The sequence below is a fragment of the Chamaea fasciata genome, unplaced genomic scaffold (assembly GCF_029207755.1).
Source record: "Chamaea fasciata isolate MVZ Bird 193981 ecotype frontalis unplaced genomic scaffold, bChaFas1.0.hap1 SCAF_5, whole genome shotgun sequence".
Taxonomy (NCBI): domain Eukaryota; kingdom Metazoa; phylum Chordata; class Aves; order Passeriformes; family Sylviidae; genus Chamaea; species Chamaea fasciata.
The window spans coordinates 1,047,653-1,069,760 of NW_027094090.1; the positions used below are offsets into that span (position 1 = coordinate 1,047,653).

The window sequence follows — 22,108 nt, forward strand, 5'->3', positions numbered from 1 at the left end:
GTGGATTTTTAGCATGGAATTGTCCCTGGAATGAGCTTTGAGGTCCCTTCCCACCCAAACTGCTCCTGGGATTCTGGGATTCGGGACACTCGGGATCCATCCCGAGGGATTTTTATGGGAAACGGGGAGAGAAAAGAGAGGGAAAGGGAAGGGAGACCTTTCGTGGATTCCTGAGGTTCCAAGTGAAGCCCCTCAGTCCATTGATTTCCTGGAGAGGAGATGGATCCAATGTCAGGCTGGGAGAGCTGGGAATGTTCCCCTGGAGAAGGGAAGGATCCAGGGAGAGCTTCCAGAACATTCCAGGGCCTCAAGGGGCTCCAGGAGAGCTGCAGAGGGACTGGGGACAAGGCCTGCAGGGACAAGACACAGGGAATGGCTTCAGATTGGAAAAGGGGAAACTTAGGTGGGATCTTGGGAAGGAATTCCTAGCTGGGCTGGAATTGCCAGAGCAGCGGTGGCTGCCCCTGGATCCCTGGAATGTCCAAGGCCAGGCTGGAGCAGCCTGGGGCAGTGGGAGGTGTCCCTGCCCATGATTTTTAAGGCCCCTTCCAATCCACACCATTCTGAGATTCCGTGACTCTAAACTGGACTTTTCCAGGAATCCCACAGCTCTGAAAGTCACAAAAGTGATTTTAATCCTACAGAATACAGGAAAAAGGGGGCAGCAAAGCACCCCTGGAAGGCTCAGAGGACAAACACCTTCCCCTTGGCTCCCCCGACCCCTGTGACAAGTGACCCAGGGACAACTCAGCGCAGAGGGGGTTTCACTCCTTGTAAGACAACACCAGCTCTGTTTGCTGCCAAAAAACCGCCCTGGAGGGACAGGAATAGTGAATTAATAACCAAACAGCAACCTGTGCCTGCCTGCTGAGTTTTCATTTTACCGCGCACAAGAGTTTCCTTGTTGGAAACTCAGCTTTGCTTTGAAAAAAAAAAAAAAAAAAAATCCCTTCCTGGCCACTTCTATACCGGGGTTTACCTGCCTGAGGGAAGAAATCACGCAAGAAAAAAAAAAAAAAGAATTCTTCAATTATTCCACAGGCACCCCTCTCAGTTTTTACATAAGGACGGCAAATTTCCTCCAGACAAAGCCCTTTGGTCACCACTGAGCCCATCAAGAGGCACTTTGCTGGGAACCAAAAAGCACCTTCTGGATGAAACACAGGGATCAGGGGGAGAAGGAAAAGCTGTTCCAGCAAAGCCTCCAGCCTGCCTTGCTTTCTTTGGAGCTCCTGGCGATTTACATCTGGCTCATTTCCACCCATCTTTGTGCCAAGAAAGCCGAGTGACGAGGAAAAGGTAGAAGGAAAAAGTCAGCTCTTCCCTGGAGACGCTTTGCAGACGAGTTGGCTGCCCTGAACCCAGCACGAGCTAAGTCAGCATTTTCCTCCACTCCAGGCTCCAAACTTGCTTTTCCTTCCACCAGAAGCACCACGGGGAGGCAAGGTGCATCCCATTCCACGCTGGATGGAGCAGCACTGCCCTTTTCCTAAATAAATTCATCCACTGCTATTCCCAACTCTCTGTTGCTCCCTTGAGAAGTTTCAGCTTGAGAAAAAACCAGAAGATACACTATTGGATCTTTTATCCATGGAAAGGAAAGGAGCTGGGGAAAGGGTTGAGCCCGGAGAAAAGGAGGATCAGGAGGGACCTTGTGGCTCTGCACAACTCCCTGCCAGGAGGGGACAACCAGGGAGGGATTTGGGATCTGCTCCCGGGGAACAAGGACAGGAGGAGAGGGAACGGCCTCAGGGTGGATTTTTTGGGTTAGCTTTTTGTAAGATTTTATTGAGATGCTTTCTCATTCGCAGAAAGCTCCACAGTCATTCAGAAACTGCCTCAAAGCACCTCAGCAAACGGTGACATGAAGCCCCAAAGGGACAAACATCCATCTCCTCCTGCTGGAAAACCCTGGGGATGAGATGTTTGCACTCAAAGCAGATGCAGAGGAGCAAGGGCTTACTCAGGAAAAAAAGAAGAAAAACCAAAAATTAAAAATCTAGAATTACGTCAAGGTCTTGATTTTAAACAAGATAAAAGAGTTTCGTGTCAGGAAAGTGTCAAAGGAAATATTTTAAGCTTCAAATAAATTAAGCTTCAATTGAGCTTTGGCACGGAGCAGGTCCGGTTCTGGAGGCAGATTCCACATCCTCCCTGCTGCCCATTGCCAGGATCTCTCCTTTCCTCCAAAAGCTGCCCAGGGAGGTCTGGAGTCCCCATTCCTGGAGGAATTTCAAAGCCCTGCGGATGTGGAACTTGGGGACATGGGGCTGTGGTGGGAACGGTTGGACTCGATGATCTCAGAAGCCTTTTCCAACTAAAATGATTCCACGATCCTTGATTTTATATTTTGCATTAAAGGATGGGAACAGACTTGTCCAGAACTGTGCTCAGCCTCCAGGGAACGGGACAATAAAGAATTGCAGTCGTGGCACCAGGAATTATCTCCATGCCATCAATGGATCAGAATCCCTTTGAACCACGAGTCCTGGCACGGAGATGCATTAGTCAAGGTGAGAAGAAGCTGGCACGGGAATTTTAAAGTGGATTGGATTTGATGGAAGGGAGTTGGAATGAAGTTGGGATCAATAAAGTTGAAATTATGTCCCTGTGTGTGACCACAGTGACAGAGCCACCTCCAGGAGCACAGGATTTCCTTAAATCTCAGGAAAAGCCAAACAGGGATCCAAGAGGTGCAATTAACACCTAATTAGAAGCAATTCTCAATGAGCAAAGTCCTTAAATAGATCTTACAGGGAAGGAACTGCAAGGAAGATTTCTCTGGGATAACAGGATTCAACTCTGACCTGATGCCTGAGCTTCCCAGGAGAATTCCCTGAGAGCTGGAAATAATCAGGAACCAGAAGAATTCATCACTCTGAGTTTCAGCTCAGGGGGAAAGGCAGCCAGAGGTGGATCCAGGAGCACTGAGGATGGAACTGGAGTCGTTTTGGTGGCCACACATCTGTCCCCGAGCTGAAGCACCGGATTTAATATTTGCATCACTCCAAGCTCCCACCCAGAGAAGTTGGTTTCCATGGAGATGGGACATACTGGTGGAATTGAGTGTTTCGTGTCCAAATAATCAACTTCTCAAACCAGCCAGAAATTTCAAGTGTTTTCAGAGAAACAGCAGAAGAGGAAAATACAATCTTTGCTTTTTTTTTTTTTTTTTTTTTTCCCCAGGTGTGCTGGCAACGGTTCATTTCCTCTTTGGGGAGGATTCAAGAAGTGCTGAAACTCTTGTGAAAGAGAAACCGTGGCTGTGAAACCACAAGACTGAGGGTGACCCCAAAACCTGTGCTAGACCTGACACCAAGCCCAAGATTTCAGTGTATTTTGGGGCTGGGCCTCATCACATGATTTACAAGAACGCAGCAGGTCTGTTAAAAGCAGATTGCTTGGACATATTCAAATACTTCGCCAATTTAGTCTTGAAGGGGGAAGAAAAAAAAAAAAAAGTATTATTTTAAGATGTGGCCTTTTCCCTCAAGGGGAGTTTTGGGTTAGCTTTTTGTAAGATTTTATTGAGATGCTTTCTCATTCGCAGAAAGCTCCACAGTCATTCAGAAACTGCCTCAAAGCACCTCAGCAAACGGTGACATGAAGCCCCAAAGGGACAAACATCCATCTCCTCCTGCTGGAAAACCCTGGGGACGAGATGTTTGCACTCAAAGCAGATGCAGAGGAGCAAGGGCTTATTCAGGAAAAAACAAACCAAAAAGTAAAAATCTAGAATTACGTCAAGGTCTTGATTTTAAACAAGATAAAAGAGTTTCGTGGCAGGAAGGAGAAAGTGTCAAAGGAAATATTTTAAGCTTCAAATAAATTAAGCTTCAGTTGAGCTCTGGCATGGAGCAGGTCCGGTTCTGAAGGCAGATTCCACATCCTCCCTGCTGCCCATTGCTAGGATCTTTCCTTGCCTGCAAAAGATGCTGAATTGGGCCACAGAGACTGAGGAAGAAGATGCTGAACCTCAGTTTAAACTCCAGCCTAACACTGACTTAAAGAAACCAAGGGAATCCTGAGAACTGGTTTAATCAACCAACTGCACGCTGGGATGATCCAAGAAAAACCAGGCCTGGGAGAGGCTTTCCACAAACAAACTGAACCTTGAACTGCTGAACCATCACAAAGGGGAGGAACCACCTCCAAAGTCCTGCTCAGGATCCTGCCAGGAGAAGAATCCAGAGGGATTTTGGCTGTCCTGCTTCCCAAACCTCTCCAACACCAAGGAGAACTGAGTTCTCTCCAGTCTGGGGTTGTTTTGCAGAGTTCCTCCCAACCCCACTAGAAATACTCAGGGATGCATTTTCTGATCTCACTTGCACCAGGTTTTTTAAACCATGGTTTTCAGAACTGAGACAGCACCAAATGTTTGAAATTCCAGCCTGGGCAAGCTGAGCTTGAACTCTAAAGCAGACCCAGAAGCCACAGAAATGGACAGTGGCAGTAAAAATGAGGCAGCTCTGTGCTCACAAAGCTGCTTCAGCTTTAATTCCTCAATAATTGGCTTTTGTGCTGAAAATCCAAACTCCCAGCAGGGAACTGCCTCCCACCCAGGTGTTTCCTGCTCCAACCACAACAGCAGTAAAGTCTCCCAAAGATATTTTGGGGGAAGGGATTTGTCCCTTGAAGAGAAAAGAACAACTGATATCTCACAGAATCATAAAATTGGGGTGTAAAAGGATCTCAAATCCACCCAGTGGCACCCCTGCCATGGGCAGGGACACCTTTCACTGTCCCAGAGTGCTCCAAGCCCTGTCCAACCTGGTGTTGAATAATTCCAGGGATCCTGGGGCAGCCCCAACCAACCTGAGCCAAGATTTCACCACCCTCACAGGGAAGAATTCCTAAGATTTAATTTCTTCCTAAGATTTAATCTAAACTTACCCTCTCCAGTTTTAGGCCCTTCCCCAGTTTGTTTGTTCCAGAATTCTTTGCTACTCGAGCCAGAAGCTCCAGCAGTTCTGAGCCTTCCTGGCTTCTTATCTGCCAATCCTCCAAGAAAAGAGTTTTAAAACAAATCTCCGAACCCACCGGGATTTCTCCAGCACGGGTGGAGGAAATAAAAACCAAGTGAATGTGGAAGTTAGGCTTGAGATCAGTGCAATTCCTTTAACCCAAAGTAACACAGAGGAAAATCCTGGTTTGGCTCCAGTGTGGATTTCCCACCACTGAATCTGAAGGAACACACGAAGCTCCAGCAGCTACAGGTGGGTTTTTTTTTTTTTCAGGGGATTTTTGTTCCTTTCAAAACCCTATTAAAAATACAGTTGTTTGTTTTTTTTTCAAGAACAAGTGAAATTCTGCTTTTCTGGTTCTCAGGTGCAGCAGAGAAGGCACAGGGCAGCTCACAAGCAGTGGAAAATCGGGATGAACATCGAGCCTGTGGAAGGGGCTTGCATCCAAAACTCCTCCTGAAGTGCTGAGACAACACCCAAACCTTGGAAAGGCTCATTTGAAACCCATTTGCTGCCCTGGTCAGGATTCTGCTCCTTTGGCATCAGGGGGAATGTTTACAACAGCTCTCCACAGCCTGGCAGGAACAGAATCCAGCGGGATTTTTCCTTTCCTGCGCCCCAAGCACCTCTAACATCAAGGAAAACGGAGTTATCTCCACAGTGGGGTTGTTTTGCAGAGATCCTTCCAATCCTACATGGAAATATTCCTGAGTTGGGGACCTGAGGGTGCTGTGTCTTTTACAGATCCCTCCCGAATCCCAGAGGATGGGATTTATCCCCTTGTCTCCCTGCCAGAACTTCCAGAGGGATCAGATTTGCTTCCCCCCTCTCCTTGCCTTTGTTCAAAGGGTTTTAAAGGAGCAGCTCAGGCAGGATTTACACACCATTTCCTTGGGTTTTTAGCACAAATTCCAAACCTGAATCACAGACCCGGTGAAGTTACAACCACCACAATTTCCCTGTTTTCTCTCACACCAAAGCAGAAAAACCCCCAAGTGATCTAGGAACGAGCACCCCGGTTACACACAGCTGAAGTTTATAAAACTTTCCTTCTTCCCAGCTCACCCGCAGCATAAAAACCACCACAAACCCACCGAGCAGGAAACTGCAGGCCAGTGTTGCTACAGGAAAAGGTGCAGGAGTTTCCTGCATGCCAGGGTTTTGTACAGAAATCCCTCCAGCAATCCAAGGTGTCACTGTCACAGCTATTAAATCAATTATCCTCTTCATCCTTCCAATGGAATGAGGGCAGTGGGGCACTGTGGCTTCCTCCAGCGCATCCCATAAACACATCCAGCATCCCGGGGCTGCCTGGGAATGGCCAGGATGTGGGTTTGGCCCTGATTTTTGGCCATTTCTATTTCAAAGGGGTAATTAATCAATCTGAGTTTATCACTCAGGTGGGATTCCACCGTATGGATCAGTCCCCAGAAAATACAAACACACAATTTCCAAAGTAGGGACAGTACAAATAGTCCCCATCAAGCCATTAACTCTGGAAAAGTGGAATCACAGGTCGGTTTGGGTTGGAATGGACCTTGAAACCATCCAGTTCCACCTGCAGGGACACCTTCCACTGCTCCAGCTTGCTCCAAGTCCAACCCAGCCTGGCCAATTCTGCTTAGGATGTAAATTAAGAAGGCTGACACACGGGGCAGTTAATCACCAAACTACCTGAAAAAAAGGTTCATTCCATCACCAAACCACCTGCAAAAAGTTCATTTATCAGCCTTGGAAGTTGAGGAAATCAGGCCGGTGCTTCCTTTAATCCCAGTAATTCCTCCAGCATCCAGCTCCCACCATCAGCCTTTACACCAAGAACAACATTTGCCCACAAAACAAGAGATTTAAAGTCTTGAGGGGTTTTCAGCTTTTCCCAAGGGATCCACTGCACAGGATTTTCCTGCAAGTTGAAGGTCTGAGGATACATTGTGTTCCAGAGGAAGACACGGGAGAGCCAATGAATGAACAATGATCCCCACACGAGCGCTTCCGCGCGCGGCGGAAAAACAGGAGCGGGGCTGAGGCCAAGGAAGGAGCCAGCAAAGCCTTGGGAGCTTTTTGTTTGGATTTGGGAATGTCTGGGAAGCCCCTGAACTCGCCAGCAGCAACAAAATCATGGCCAGGAAGGGCTGGGGCAACATCAGAGCCAGCAATGGAGGGTGCCCAAATGCCAGGAGAGCTGTCATGCTGAAGGCAGGCATGGAAAACATCTATTTTTTAAATTTTTTTTATGGTTTCCAGGTTTTGGAGATCTTCCTTTGCTCAGCAGCTGTACCAGAAGCAGAAGGAAGAAGTCCAGGCTGCTCTCAAGCACTGGGGATTTCTCTGACTTTGATGTCAGCGTTTTCCAGGAAGGCAGGGATTAAGATCATGGAATGGTTTGGGTGGGAAGAGATGTTAAAGATCATCCACGTCCACTCCCTGCCATGGCAGGGACACCTTCCACCATCCCAGGCTGCTCCAAGCCCCAGTGTCCCACCTGCCACTCCCGGGGATCCAGGGACAGCCACAGCTGCTCTGGGAATTCCAGCCCAGGCAGGAATTCCTTCCCAAGATCCCATCTAAAACTCCCTCTCTCAGCTTCTGGCCATTCTCCTTCATCCTGTCCCTCCAGGCCCTTCCCAATCCCTCTCCCTCCTTTTATAAGCAGCACAGGAAAGGTTCATTAAAGCCACTTTGGCACAGGTGACACCACCACAACCAGAGGAAAGGAAAAAGGGAAGAAAAAGGAATTTATTTTTTTTTTTAATGTATCAGGAGCAGCAAAAGAGCAGAGAGTGTTGGTAAAACACAGGAGCACACAAAGTCCTGGTCACTTTGGCCAGGCAGATTCCTCCAGAAGAACCTCCAAGATGTAGAGGAGGGAAGGGCTGCAGAAAGATTGGGATATTTCCCTGGGAGAGTCTGGAAGCACTTGGAAATAAAAGTTCCCTCGCCAGAAACACCAGATCTCCACTTGGAGAGAGAAACCAGGACAGAGGGGTGAGTTTGTGGAATCGGGAGCAGCTCATCCACACACACCTCAGCCACTATTCTGTTCTAGCACATCTGCTCAGGCTTAATTATCCCACTTCCCTCTCTCAACTCCCTAACGAGAGGCTCAGCACTCTCAGAGCCCGGGGGAGTTCTACAAATCAGCCATCCCGAAATTTATGTCCTCCTATTTCAGAAAGAGCTGCAGGAACAAAAAAAAAAAAAACAAACCAACAAACCTCACCTGGAGGTTTCCCCGCAGGAATAACAATACCTGGGATTTGTCATGCGGATCAAAAAGAAGAAAAATGCCAGCAGACAATTTAAAATTGAAGTAGGGCTTTGGGCTGAGGGCTGGAAAACACCCCACACTGTCGGGATAAACGGTGTTGGCAGGACACTGCAATTCCCAGCTTTTAGGCTGTGTTGGGGAGCTTTGGAGTGAAGGCAGAGCTTTCTCATAATTAGTTAAATGCAGCCGAAACAGAAGATTCCTTGACATCATCTCTTTGAATCCCCATTGTAGGAGAGACAAAGGAACACCGCTGCAAACTGCACTAAAAACTAATTAACAGTTTAGTCGTTAGCAGGTGCAAGCTGCCTGAAAAGTGGGATTTTGTCACCAAGTTTGAAGGGTCTCCTCCTTCAGACAGGAGCTGATAAAAACCCCCCTGAGTTTTCCCCAGCAGAGAACAAAAAGCCCGGAGCCGACCTCTGCCAGATGCTCTGAATTCCAGGTGACCTCCGGCAGAGCCAGCCAGGCTTTCAAAGACACACATTTATCACAGCCTGCTTTAATAAATCAGAATTAAGCAGCCTTGACACACTTGAAGCCGTTTTGGAGGACAATATTACTAATCCACAAAAAAAAAAAAAAAAAATCAAAACACCCCACCCCAATTAACCAGCGTGCTGCTGCAAAGAACCAGGATCCTGCAACAATCGAGGAAGTTCAAATAAAAGACAGCTTGGAATTACAGAAGCAGCACAACTGCTCCCAGCGATTTTCCCTTGTGCTGCCACAGCGACTTGTTTTCCTCCCCTTTTACTCATCTCTGCCATTTGACAATTTTAGCAGAGATGTGGGGCTTGGGAGGAAAAAAAAAAAAAAAAGTGGGAACATTCCTTACTTGAGATAAATTTAAAGGGTAATGAGGAAAGTGGTTTTCTCCCTTTCTGTTCCCACCCGAAACCTACACAAATCTCCAGCAAGCCACAGTTTTTTTGGGGTATGGAGCTGACCCATACACAAAAAAATGGGACAGGATTCTCCTCTTGGCCACACTGGCAACCCTAAATGGGACTCAAACCCTTCATCCATGAAGAATTTCCACGTCCTGCAATTCCACCTCCACTTCCTCATTCAGGAACTTCCCAAGCCAAGCTGAGCCTTGCCCCTGCCCTGTGGGATTAAAAGGAAAACAGGGATTACAGCAGAGGCAGAGTTGGCTGTAGGGCACAAGCCCAAATGCTCCAGAAATAGGGATGGGGCAGGAATTTGGATACAAAACCTCCCTCTTCTGGCTCACGGGGCTAAATTTAGCCCAGTCTGGTAATGACCTAAAAAAGCAGCTGATGTGGGTTTCTGTGACGCCTGTGGCAGCTCCAGCCACTTCCTGAGAGAGGGATGTGCACGTGGCAAAGTCCTGCTGCCTCCTGGGTGACTCCAAAATGGGAAATGTGGGCTTTATTGCACACCTGGACTCAAAGGAGCTGCTTGAGCCAACTGGTTCCTGCTCCTGATCTATTTTATATCCTGAAAGAATCAGGGGAATGTTCCCCAACCTCTTTCAGGGTGTGGGGTTTTTTTTGGTTTTCTTTTTTTTTGGTGTTTGAAGCACCTTGTAAAAGAATAACACTACCCCATCCACCTTTTCCTGGGATGCTCAGCAGCAGATTCCCAGCTGGCCCTGGAAATAAAACAAAAATCTGCAGAGGATTGGGGAGTTCACCTATCCCAGGTTTCACTCCTGGTGCCTTCCGAGCCTGGAGAAAACTGGCAAGAGAAACTCACACAGAGAATATCCAGGAATGCCTTAATGACACTGAACTTCAGGTGGCAACAGAGAATTCTGTGACTCTGGAAACCACCAAGAGTCACAGATGACAATTCAAAGGGCTCAGTGGCTACTGAGCTGAAAAAAAAAATCCAAAACTCTTAAAAAAAAACCCCACTAATGCATCTCCTGAGCCTGCAGAATCCTGTTATATCTCAGCCACACCGAGCAGGAAGCCCCTGCAGAAAGATAAAAGTCCAAAAAGAAGCAAACTGCAGCAAACTCAACATTTGTCAGCACTAAAATTTGCCTCTAACAAGACAGAGACGCTGGTTCAGACACAAAGCAGCCAACTATTAAGGAATTTTGGGATGGAAGTGGACCTTAAAGATCACCTGATTCCCACACCTTCCCTAGACCAGGTTTGTTGTGTTATAACATAAACTCTTCTCACACACAATTCCAACTTATCCAACCAACTCCAGAGAAAAACTAAGGGGGGAAAAAAAAAAGCCCCAAAGCCTCGTGCACCACGTTGAGAAGAGGCACCAGCAGCACCTGGGCTCTCTCGAGGCGTTTCTCCACAGCAGAATCCCTGCACAAACCCCCAAAAACCCATTTCTTGCTACATTTAAAGAGGTGTAACAGGGAAATCTTTGCTTACCCCTCAGTCTTTTCCAAGAAATCCTGCTGAAGTGAGGAAAACTTTTGGGTTTTTTTCCAGAGAACTGACATTTAAAAGGAAAACATCTGATTTTTTTTTTTTTTTTCCCAGAGAACTGCCCTCCAGCAGTTTGGGAGCACACCCGAGGAGCTGCACAAATGAAAGGTGTGAGGGCAGGAATTGTGATGCAGGTCAGGGAGAGCAGCTCCAAATCCCAACACCAGGATCTGGGACGCACCAGAAGAACCAGACACATCCCTCTCCTCCACCATCTATTCCCTAAACGTGTAAAACTGAGTTTAGCACCAGGCTGGGGGTAGATGGTTTCAACCAGCGAATTTCCCGATTTCAGAGCAAAAGCGAAGTTGTTGCAAACCTTGAAATGCAAAATAGGGCCTTCCCAGAGATGAAAGGGATCCATCAGGGCCAGTTATTGCTCACCTGCTCACTTTTAGGGGATCTCTTGTTTCATCTGGCAAGGCTCAAGTCTCGGTTTTACTTCAAGCGGTGACCAGTGACTCAAGCGGGGCTCACGGTTTAACTGATCTGCTAAAATTACATGGGAATACTTCTTCAGCCCCGCCAAACTGGGGGGTTGAGGCACTTCCCACCCCGTCACTGGTGTTGGGGTTTTCCCCACGTGTAAAACACACTGGTTTTGCCTCCTGCCCAGTTTGCAGAACGTGGTTATTTCCTGGGAATTTTTTGCTCCAAATCGGGCAAGCATTTAAAATTATCTCCTCGTGGCAACGCCAAACAAAGCGGGGCAGAAACCACGAAGTAATAAAACCAGAGGATTCTGAGTAACGTGCAGCCCTCTCAGCAGTCGTGAGCACGACAGAATCTGTTTCAATCCAAGACCCTGGAGCTTTTACAGGAGGCACAGGAGTTTAAAAAAGCGTGGAGCAGCTCCAGTGGGAGCAGGGTGAGTTAACACCTCCTCACATACCTTCCCTTTCAAGGAACACAGGCTCTGGCTCTGACTTACCGGGATCTGATTTCTGACATCCCAACTTTTCAACCCAGCCCTGTGTTCCCTCCACCCTTCTTCAAAGCACATTCTCCTGTCGGGATCTGAGCTTTCCTCCAATCTCCAGGCACGGATTCCTCCCCTGAGCCAGGAGTATTAAGTTACCAACGATGTTAAACAAAGCACACGGATCATTCAGCTTCCTTATTTCCACTGCCTCCCTCAATTCAAACACTGACACAGCCTCAAATGAAAAAACAAAAACACCGCCCAACAAAAACAGTGGGAAATAAAAAGTAGGAGATGCCTTCAGGAGCAGCAAGGAATAAATCAGTGTAACCACGCTGAGTCACCTCAGAGATCTGACATTCCCAGGAAAACTGCTGCACTCCTGGAAGGATTGTTCCTTTATTTCAGCCCTGTTGACCCTGGAATTGAGGATTCCCGAGCAAGGCCATTCCCAAAACTAGTGGAAATCAGCCCCTGACTTGCCTTCTTATCCAAACAAAGCCCTTGCTGGTTTCTAAACCTGACTCTGTGTTTTTAGAGTTGCTAAAATTCAGCAGCACAGCCAAAGGGGGATGTGGGTGCCTTCGGAAGGGATCCCAGTGCTGCTGAGCCACGGGCACCATGAGCTCAGCGGGAAAGCAGCCGGGGCATTGTGAGGTTGAAAACCTGCCTGGCTGCCATGTGAAACCGGGTCCAGCCCTGTTGGCTTTGGAGATCCGAGGGGGGGTAGGGAAGGTCACCGAGTCTGAATTAATGGCATCAGACAGAAGGAAAACAAAACCAGTTTCAGTCGCCTTCAGCAGAAAGGAGAGGGGTGATGGAGCTGTGGCTTCCCCTGATGGAGCAGCTTTCACCCGATTTAGCAGCAGGGAGAAACCTCCTCTCCCCCATTCCCAAAAAGGAAGAAAAACCAGGGAAATAAAAGGATAATTAAAAAAAAAAAAAAAGGATAAAGAAGGATTTTCCCTGAATAAATCAGTTTGGGAACGGCCAGGAGCCAAAGGGAAGTTTTGGGTTTCATCTCTCACCAATTCCATGTCACGTTCTTGCTGTCCAGGCAAGTGTGGGTTTCCCATCCCTAAAACTGTCCAAGGCCAGGCTGGATTGGATGTGGAACACCCTGGGATGGTGGAAGGTGTCCCTGCCCTTGGTTTAGGTGGGAATTGGATGATCTTTAAAGTCCTTCCCACCCACACACCCCCTGATCCCATGTTCTGCTCCTCCAGGTTCCTCTCCGCGCAGACCTCCCAGTATTATGTTTTAAAAAGGCAACAATTCCACATTTGAAAGGTAAACCTCGTCCTTTTCAAACTAAAAAAAAAAGAAGATCTGGCTTCAAACCACTCACACTGCACTGAGCCAGGCTTAAAGGAGCAGCTTCGCTCCATAAAACCAAGAGGAGTCTTAACTCTTCAATCATGGCCACGCTGATGATCCAAAACCTTCGGAGCCCAGTTTTAAAGCAGCATTTTGATTTAGAAAGTCCTTTGAAGAGCAAAATGATTTTCAATCTCTGCTCAGACAAGCCAGGGTTGTGTTCTCATGCAGCTTTTCTGCTGCAAAAATCGGGTGTCTCCTCGGACACAGCTCTGGGAGCAGGCCCGGACCTGCCAGCACCGAGACAAAACAAAGCACCACAGCCCACAGGAAAAAAAAAGAAAAAAAAGAATTGCCAGCGTGGTTAAGTTAATAATTTATCAATCTTTTCAACTTTGCATCCATTAATCTACCACGGCGGAGGTTAATCTGGGACACTCAGGCTCAGTGTCACACACTGGTTTCTACTTTTTCAGGGGTTACGCTTGGTGAATTGTGTAAAAAGCTGATCCCACCCTAAAATCTGTTTTGTTTTATCAAAATCCTGGATTTTACAGCCAACCAGTGCCTGTCCCTGGTGCAAACATCCTCAAGCTCAACCTTTCAAAGGCATTCCTGGCTGCAGGGCTAGGAGCAGGGAGCCCGGATTCCTCCTACTCCTCCCTCAATGCCATTCCTTCATTATGCACGGCACCACCTCAGCCTTCCTCCCATTCCCGCAGCCTGTCCCAAGCCAGGCTTTAGAAAAGATCCACACACCAGTGCCTAGAAACAATCAGCTGTGAAGCTGAGAAGGCAGCAAGAATCCCCGCACAGCTCTAATTTCCACCCCAAGTCCCTCCTGCCATGCTCAAAGCCAGGTAAAAGCCCCCTGGAATTTGGGAAACAATGCAAAGTTTATTTAATAATCAACTGTCAGCTTTTAACCTCAGCCTTTCACAGGGAATGACACAAAGCCTCCAGGGTCAAGCTCCTCTAAAAAGCAGCAACTGTCATAAATGTAGAATTTTTTTTTTCTCCAAAAGAAAACATTAACGAATTCAAAACGTTCATTTTTAAGGAAACAACACCAAAAAAAAAAAACAAAACCCAAACAACTAAAGCCCGAGATTGCAAAACCTTTCAGAATAATCCACCCTGACACTCTATTTGTACAATCCCTAAGAAAACAAAAATATTTTATGCTGGTTTCTTGCAGTGATTCCAAGGAAAGCACGCACAGGGAAATGCAGCAATTTCTGGAAAGCAGCACCTGACCCTCAGAAAAAAAAACAACCAAAAAACCCAATCCAAAATGGCTCTACCCCTTCCTCACGCTGAGTCACGAATATCTGGGAGCCTCCATCACCTCCTGGGTGTGCATCAGGCAGGATAACCAGCCCTGCTCTGTAATTCCCAGTTTAAAGGGATTCAAGTCAGACCACCAGCTCTGTTTACAAACGATCCACAGGGATCCAGCCCTCCCCTGCTCTGCAACACCTCATTCCAAGTGATTTGGGCAGTGATTTGGCTTCTCCTGGAAGGCTGAATCAATTTGCTCCAGGGAATCAGGGAAGTGATTTAAGATTAGAGGATGGCCTCTTGGAAGCTGCAAAATAAAAACAGCGGCCAAGTCCTGAATCCAGAACCAAGCCAGTCGTTATTGGAGACATAAGAAGCAGCAAAACCATTTGTTTTCCAAGAGATTAAATCCAATCTCAATCTCGGGCAGATCCTTAGGGAGGCTGAGGAGCTGGGAAAAGGTGGAGAGCGAGGATGAGCAGGCAGCAGTTGGAGGTGAGGGGTGGTAAAGGGGATGCGATGAGGGGGGAACAGCAGATGGAAAAGCCTGGGAAGAGACTGACTGCATCCTTCCACTCCTCTCCAGCATTCCAGGTGTATCCACACCAAGGCACAAACAGCTCTGAGCAGCCCAAGGAGGTGAAATAAAAAAAACAACAAAGGAATTGAAAAAAAACAGGGGGAAAAAAAAAAAAAAAAGCGAGAACCAGCAACAAAACCAAGTGAGCCCATTTCCCTGGGATGTGCTGGGGGATCCATCCCCGTCCAGCAGCCCATCCAGAGGCTCCTGCTGGAATCCACACGGGCTGCACGAGCCAGTGGAAAGCAGAGATGACAAGGTCGGATGATCCTTCAGTCACGCGAGCTCTATTTTGGTGAGGAAAAACAAAGAGCGGGGCTCTGTGTTCATTATTCCAGAAATACATGGACAAAATCCACAGGGAAATGGAGGGAGTGAAAGGAGGGAAGATGAATGCACACAGCAAGACACACAATGAGGCTCTGATACGCACACCCACATCTGTAATTCACGTTTCGTATTAAAAAAAATAATAATGAAATAAATAAAAATGTTATTCAGCATTTTTTGCTGCCCGAATAAAGTCCAGGACAGCAGGAAAAATTCAGGCACTTCTGCCTCAGCGTGGGATCACCTCTGACTTAAGCAGACAGCGAAACCAGGAGGAATTTGGCTGGGAATCTGCTCCATATGGGAGCCTGTCACTTTAACTGTGGGCTCTCTCCTTCCTTAACAACAACCTGTTATGTGTTTATCCCGGGAATGGCTCTGATTAAATCATGGTTTAAGAAGGGCACCGAGCACCAACAGGTGCTGAGAACGTTCAGTGACACTTGCACCCAGCTCTGGGTGCTTCCAGTGGCACCTTCCCTTCCCAAAAGCCCCGTTCCTGCTGCTCTGCCTTGATGGAAGGGGAAAAAAATCCCAAGGAAATAAACGGGAGAAGTCTGTCAAGGCTTTCAATCTAGGAAAAAAAAAAAAAAAACAAGGAAACAAAGAGGGGGAAAATCTGTCAAGACTTGAAATTTAGGGAAAAAAAAAAAAAGAAGAAAACAAAGAGGGGAAAAGTCTATCGAGGCTTTCAGTTTAGGAATAAAACCCAAGGAAACAAAGAGGGGAACAGTCTATCAGGACTTTCAGTTTAGGAATAAAACCCAAGGAAACAAAGAGGGGGGAAAAGTCTACAAGGACTTCAAATTTAGGGGAAAATAAGAAGAAAACAAAGAGGGGGGAAAAGTCTATCAAGACTTCAAATTTAGGGGAAAACAAAAAGAAGAAAACAAAGAGGGGGGAAAAGTCTATCAAGACTTCAAATTTAGGGGAAAATAAGAAGAAAACAAAGAGGGGGGAAAGTCGATCAAGGCTTTCAATCTAGAAAAAAAACACCCAAGGAAACAAAGAGGGAAAAAGTCTATCAAGACTTCTAGTTTAGGTAGAAAAATCCCAAGGAAACAAAAAGGAAAAAAATTCCAGTTTAAGGACGCTTTTGCTTCCCCCAGAACACGGGGCAGGGATCCTGCCCAAGATGTTGTGCAGGGAGTTGTCCCTTTGGGAATCACCTCCATCCTCAGGTATCTCCCCCCTGTGCTGGCATTCCCATGGAGGCACCTTCCAGGATTTATTCCCTCAGCTTCCAGACTGTCTGCTCCAGGGACAGGGTAGGACAGGAATTAAAGGTGAGTCTGAAGGAGGAATTTATTTTAAAAAACCTGTAATTTAATGCCAGTGCGCAACGATAACCAGAACCAGGACAAAACACTCGCACAAAGATTAATTTCCCCTGGTAAAGGAAACAATAAAAGCTTCATTGAGGGGCATCTCCTGCTTCACCCAAAATCTTGGGACCTGCCAGGGTGTGCAGGGCCGGGAGCTCAGCTCTGAGCTCCCATTACAGCACGTGGGAGTCACTCCGCGAGATGTTTCCAAAAGCTCACCGGGGATTGTAAAATAGTCCTGATGACACTTAAAAACAATCCCCTACTACAAATCCAAGCACAGCTTCCCAAGGAAAGCCAGGAAAAACAGCTGGCACAACCTCCTGGACCCAGTGGAGGGGAGAGCAAGGCCACCATTTTACAGGGAACGTTTGTTTTCCTTGAAATCCCGTGTTCACTTTGGGGGTTTTTAAATTGTTAAGACAAAGCAAAGGCCTCTAGAATTTGTTTGAATCAGCATTTAGTGCTCTAATGGCACTTCAGAACTGGGAATCTGGGAAGCATCATCCTGCCAGACTACTCAGTATTCCAAAAATCTCTGCTCCAAGTCTAGGAAATGAGATGGGGAAATAATTAAAATTACTCCTATTTTTTATTGTTTTCAAAGCAGGGCTGGCATGTCAGGCCCCAGCAGGCACTCTGCTCCAAGCAGCCCTAACCAAATCCATATTTCCCAGTTTGAATTCCATGATTAAACAGGTGCACTTGGCTTTCAGGTCTGCTCCAGGAGCTCCAGCTCCCAAATCCTCCCCAATCCAGCTGACAAGGCAACAAAGGGAAAATGAACTTCCAGCTCCAGCCAATTTTTTTGGGAAAAAAAAACCAAACCCATCCAGCCTCCAGAAAAGGCACTGAATTCTGCTCTAAAAGCAACAAGATGATACCCTGGGAAGTTGTCATTTAGGCAACAAAGATTATTTATTTCCCTCCAGTTGGTTTGGTTTGGGCAGAGATTTATGGATTTCGAGTTCTCCTAAAGACAGGCACCACCTCCCAAGCCACATTTACCTGATTTGATTTATAAACCACCACCTGTGACAGCATTTCTGGGGAAAAAAAGAAGGGGGGGGGGTTCTCCCAGTTCTGGGAAGGGGCTGCTGCCACGTCTTTGTGCATTTTGAAGCATCACCACACGCTTCCCCCTCATCCCTGGAGGCCTCATTAAAAACGCAGCCCCAGAAGTGGAGCAGAAAGAAGCCGGTAGCGTGACATCCGAAAATTTACATTCAAAAGTTTCCAGAAATATCCATCCTTTAAAACAAAACAAAATAAAAATAATAATAATAATAATTAAAAAAACCCTCAACAAAACAACAAAGCCCCACCAAAACCCTACCAAAACAAGACATTCCAGTGCACACGCTCTTCCCTGGGGACAGGCCAAAGAGAACAAAGCCACGTGATCCCCCCCGCGATTGCTCAACGCCGCTCTTGGAAGGTGTTCAAGTGGGATGATAAGCGCGGTGTAAGCCCATAATGACCAGAAAAAAAAGGAATTTATCCCAAATGTAAACTCTGTCCTACCCTTTGCCTCGACGGAGCAAACACTGGGGGGGGGAGTTTTGAGATTACAAAACTGCTCTGCAGGTAAACTAAGGAGCTTTGGACCTTTATTCTCCTTGACTCAGGACGAGCCTAAAATTAGCAGGGGAGGGCAAGGCTCGGTGAATTACGCTCCCGAAGCGCCTCCCAAACCCCCAGCTCTGCAAAACCGGGCAGCACAGGGGGAGATTCAAACAAAGCTGGCCACTATTTATAATTCCTTTCAGGCACAAAACAGGGTGACACTTCCCTTTTCCAGCTCTTGACGCTTAAAAATAGAGCTCGGGGGACTTACAAGGCAGCCAGCAGCGTTTCTCCACAAAAGGAGGAAAAATAAATCAGCGCTAAATAAACTCCCGGCCCAGGGGGAAGCTGCGAGCGGAGCGGCCACGGAACAATAAACCCCGGGGTTGGAAGGGGAAATAACCCCGCGGTTCGGGGGTGGGATGGGGGTGCCGGGGTGGGTGTAAACACCCTGCCAGGGGCACCCCATCAGCTGCAGCCTCGCTCCGCCCCGGGCCCGGTTTCCGGGTAGTAACAGAGCAGCCAATCCGCGGAGTTGCGAGAGCTCGAGGCCTTTTTCCCTGCAAACACCGAGGCTCCGAGGTTGGCACTCGCCCCAAAAGTGGGGGGAACCACAAAGGGGAGCCCCAGTTCTGTCGTCTATGGGGTGGGAGTTACCTGGAGAGGCCTGGCCTGGAGCCTGGGGGCTTCCCAGTGGGATAACCCTGGGCTTCCAGGCTGCTGGTGAGCAGGTCTGGGTGTTTTGGGGAGCACGGAGCCTTCCTGCTCAACCCCTGACTCTGAAGGGTCACAAGTTACCCAGGAAACTTTGGCTGGAGCCCCCCAGAAAGGGGGAGGAGGGATTATGGCTCTCTTTTCCCAGCCTCAGCAGCACAAACCCAGGTCCGGAGGGAGACAATGAGTGACGGGGGAGTTGGAGCACATCCTCATCCAGGAGATTATTAAACATCAGCTCCACACATTCCCGCAGAGCTCTGCCCTTCCTGCAGCCCCTCGGAGAGCGGCCACCTCTCCCCTTCCCTTCCTTTCCTCACAAAGAGGCATCCACAAAAGGACACGGACGTGTTGGGATTGAAAATAGGAATCATAAAAAGACCTCGCTCGGCTCCTAAACCTGTCAGAGCAGGAGAAGGCAGGAGTGTTATTCACCCTGCTCGGTGCCCCCTCCCTGCCGGGAAAGGTAGCCCTTGGCAGGCCATAAATCCACACGATTATTCACCGTTGGAGACGTGGAAAGGGGATGAAAAGGGAAAACTGTAACGAAAACGGCAGCAAAAAAAGGGGGGGAGGAAAAAAAAAAAAACCCAAACAAAAACCCTACACAGCAACAAAACCCTGGGAGCCCCCAGGAGGAGCTGCCTCCAAGCACATTCCTTCAGACGAGTCCCTTCTCCTCTGGCCACCACCGAGACCTTCCTCGCTGCCGTGTCTCAAAGGAGAGGCCGATTTCAGATCAGCTTCCCGAGGGGGAAGATTCCCCAGGGAAGCGTCTGGGGAGCCGGGGCCTAGCGAGCTGCTCACCCCGGGCGAGTCAGGCAGACAAACAAAAAAAAGGCAGCGGAGGGAGGGAGGGGAGCGAGGGAGGGAGGGAGGAGTGCCGAGGAGTCATCTGACACATCCAACTTCCTAAGTTTGTTGTCCGCAGGAGACCGACTGCTCTAACCCTCTCACCCTCCTTGGAAAACAAGGAAAGCAGAGCCCACAACAAGGGGCTTGGCTTTTTGGAAATGCCATTAGGGTTCCTTTTGTCATTGGGGAAGAAAGAGCAGAGCAGAAAACTCCCCAGCACCGAGAGGAATCCCAGATATTCCGGGCTTTTCTACCTACCCAAGCTCCTAGAAAACACACGGCAAAGCCACCTCGCAGGGAAAAAAAAAAAACCTGCTCTTTGTCCTCCAAAATGCTGCGATCGCTGGAGATGCCAGCAAGGAACCGAACAAAAAGGGGAGGGAAAAAAAAAAAAAAAAAAAAAAAAAGAAGAAGAAAAAAGGAAAAGAGAGGGGGAGGGGAAAGGGAAACAGAGCAGCAGCAGATCAGGTCGGGCCTCGGCCCCTCTCTGGCCCAGAGCCCTTTCCAGGGTATCCCTAAGAAAGGTTTTTCCCCCCCCCTCACTAAACAGCTGGAATTCCCGACCCTCCTCCCGGTGCGATTAAGCATCGATCGCAATTGGCGGAGTCTGACATGTGTGTAACTTTAAACCCCCGGATAAAAATAGCTCCGATTCGAGCACCATCGGGACTCGTTTCCTATTTGCTTAAAAACAGGGCGAAAAATACACCCGAGAGCAGCTTTGTGGGGAGAAAAGGCGCAGGGCGAACGTCAGACACAAGTTTCCTTCGATAAGCCACAAACAGGAGCGCTGCTGCTGCTCCTCCCTCCCTCCCCCCGCCCCCCCCTCCACTCCTTTCCAAAAAAACACCACCAGATCCAGATAAGTTTGTTTATCTCTCTCTGGGAACTAAATCAGACCCGTTCCTCGACCCCCTCGACACCACCAAGGCAAAGCCACCAGCCCCGAGTCCTGCTGAGGGAGGTCGGGCACGTTCAGGCGACAGATCCGAGAAACATTTCATCCACTCTTGTCATTCCTACCCTCTCCCGGCTCACACCGCCACCTTGTAAACAAAAACTATTAATAAAACAATCCTAGGACCGAATTCCCAATGGTATTTTTCAACGCCACCCACTCTCCAGACAGAGAGAAAAAAAAAAAAAAAGGGGATTCACCGCCCCGTAAAGGGCCAGGAATAAAAACAAGGAGGAAAAATATAAACAGACCTATGAAGGAAGAAGGGGAAAAATAAAAAGTAATAAAGCCTCTAACCGAACCTGGAGGGTTACATAAACCTCTTGGGAGTCGGGCTGGGGCCCTGACGCCCTTCACCCACCCCTGGGTCTGCTGAGCCAGACCCCGAGGGACTCCCCCCCCCCCAACCCCATCCTCCCCAAAAAATTCAATCCCTGAGCCGGCACCAGAAGCTTCGTGAACCCAGGGGTGAAATGGGGGAATAAATAATAATAAGAAACCCCACAAAAGCCTTTCTTTGGGCTGTGGCTGCTGGAACTGCTCTCCCCTTGCTCGCCCTCCCCAGGGCAGGCGAGGCGGGGTGCGGGGCACCCAGATTGAGGGGGGCAGCACCAAGGGCGGGGGCTGCAGAGACACCCCCAGGGCAGCCTGTCAAGCCACAGAGGGGGTTAAACCCCCCAAAATACGGCACAAGGGGGGGGGTTAGGCCTCCCCTGGTGAGGAGGAGGAGGGGGCAGATCCAACCCCCAGCTCCGGGGAGAGGCCGAGGGGCTGCGAACGGGGGGGTTTGGGGGGCGACCCCGAGGGGGGGCTCCCCCGTGCCCCCCGCCCTCCCACCCGTCTGCAGGCCCGGCCGTGCGGGGGGGGGGGGTGGGGGGGGAAGAATCCTCGTCTCCCGTGGGCCCGGGATGGGGGCACGGCAAGGATACAGCTTGACCACGTCGGTGTCCATCCGCCTCTTGCCCGGGCTGGGGGACGACATGGTGGCCGCGGCCGCCCCCGGGGCTCCGGGCGGGCTGTCAGCGCCGCCGCCGCGGGCCGGGGCCGCCCGGCGCCGAAAAGAGCGGGGGAACGCCGAGCCGCGAGGCGCTGGGACCCGCTGCTGTCGCTGTCGCCGCTCCTGTCGCCGCTGTCGCCGACAGGGCCCCCCCCCGCGCCGCTCGCGCTCCCTCAGCCGCTCCGGCCGCCTCTGCCCCAGCCTCTCTCTGGACCCCTGACGTCACCCGCGGTGACGTCACCGCCCCGCGGCGCTACCATTGGCCGCGCCCTCAACGCTCCGCCGGCCCCGAGGCACGCCGGGAGTTGTAGTTCTGATGGAGGGAGGCGGACGGGGAAATAATGGATGGGCCGCGGGTTCGAGGCTTCGCTGGGGCCGCAAAGTCCAGTTCCTCCCTTTCCAATGTTTCCCGCAAGTCCCCGCGGCTCCCCGTATCTCTCCCGTTCCCCATGGGTTCTGACACTCCTCCTATTCCCCCACTTCCATTTTTCCCGTTCCCACCATGGCCAGGGAACCACCACATAGAACATGGGGTGCACCTATGTCAGGGCTTTGCAATTCCCCGTGGCTCCCCCATTTCCACTGGTTTTCCACAATTCCCCATG

The 22,108-nt window shown here is 49.1% G+C and overlaps 1 protein-coding gene across 1 annotated transcript in view; it reads right to left on the reverse strand.

The window, feature by feature from the left end:
• The window catches only part of UBE2H (ubiquitin conjugating enzyme E2 H), a 45,387-nt gene extending 23,667 nt beyond the window's left edge, over positions 1–21,720 (reverse strand). Inside the window, exon 1 of the mRNA XM_066182630.1 lies at positions 21,436–21,720. Coding sequence (XP_066038727.1) covers positions 21,436–21,488 — 53 coding nt within the window. The 5' untranslated portion in view covers positions 21,489–21,720. The remainder of the gene's footprint in view (positions 1–21,435) is intronic.
• Positions 21,721–22,108: the final 388 nt, after the last annotated feature.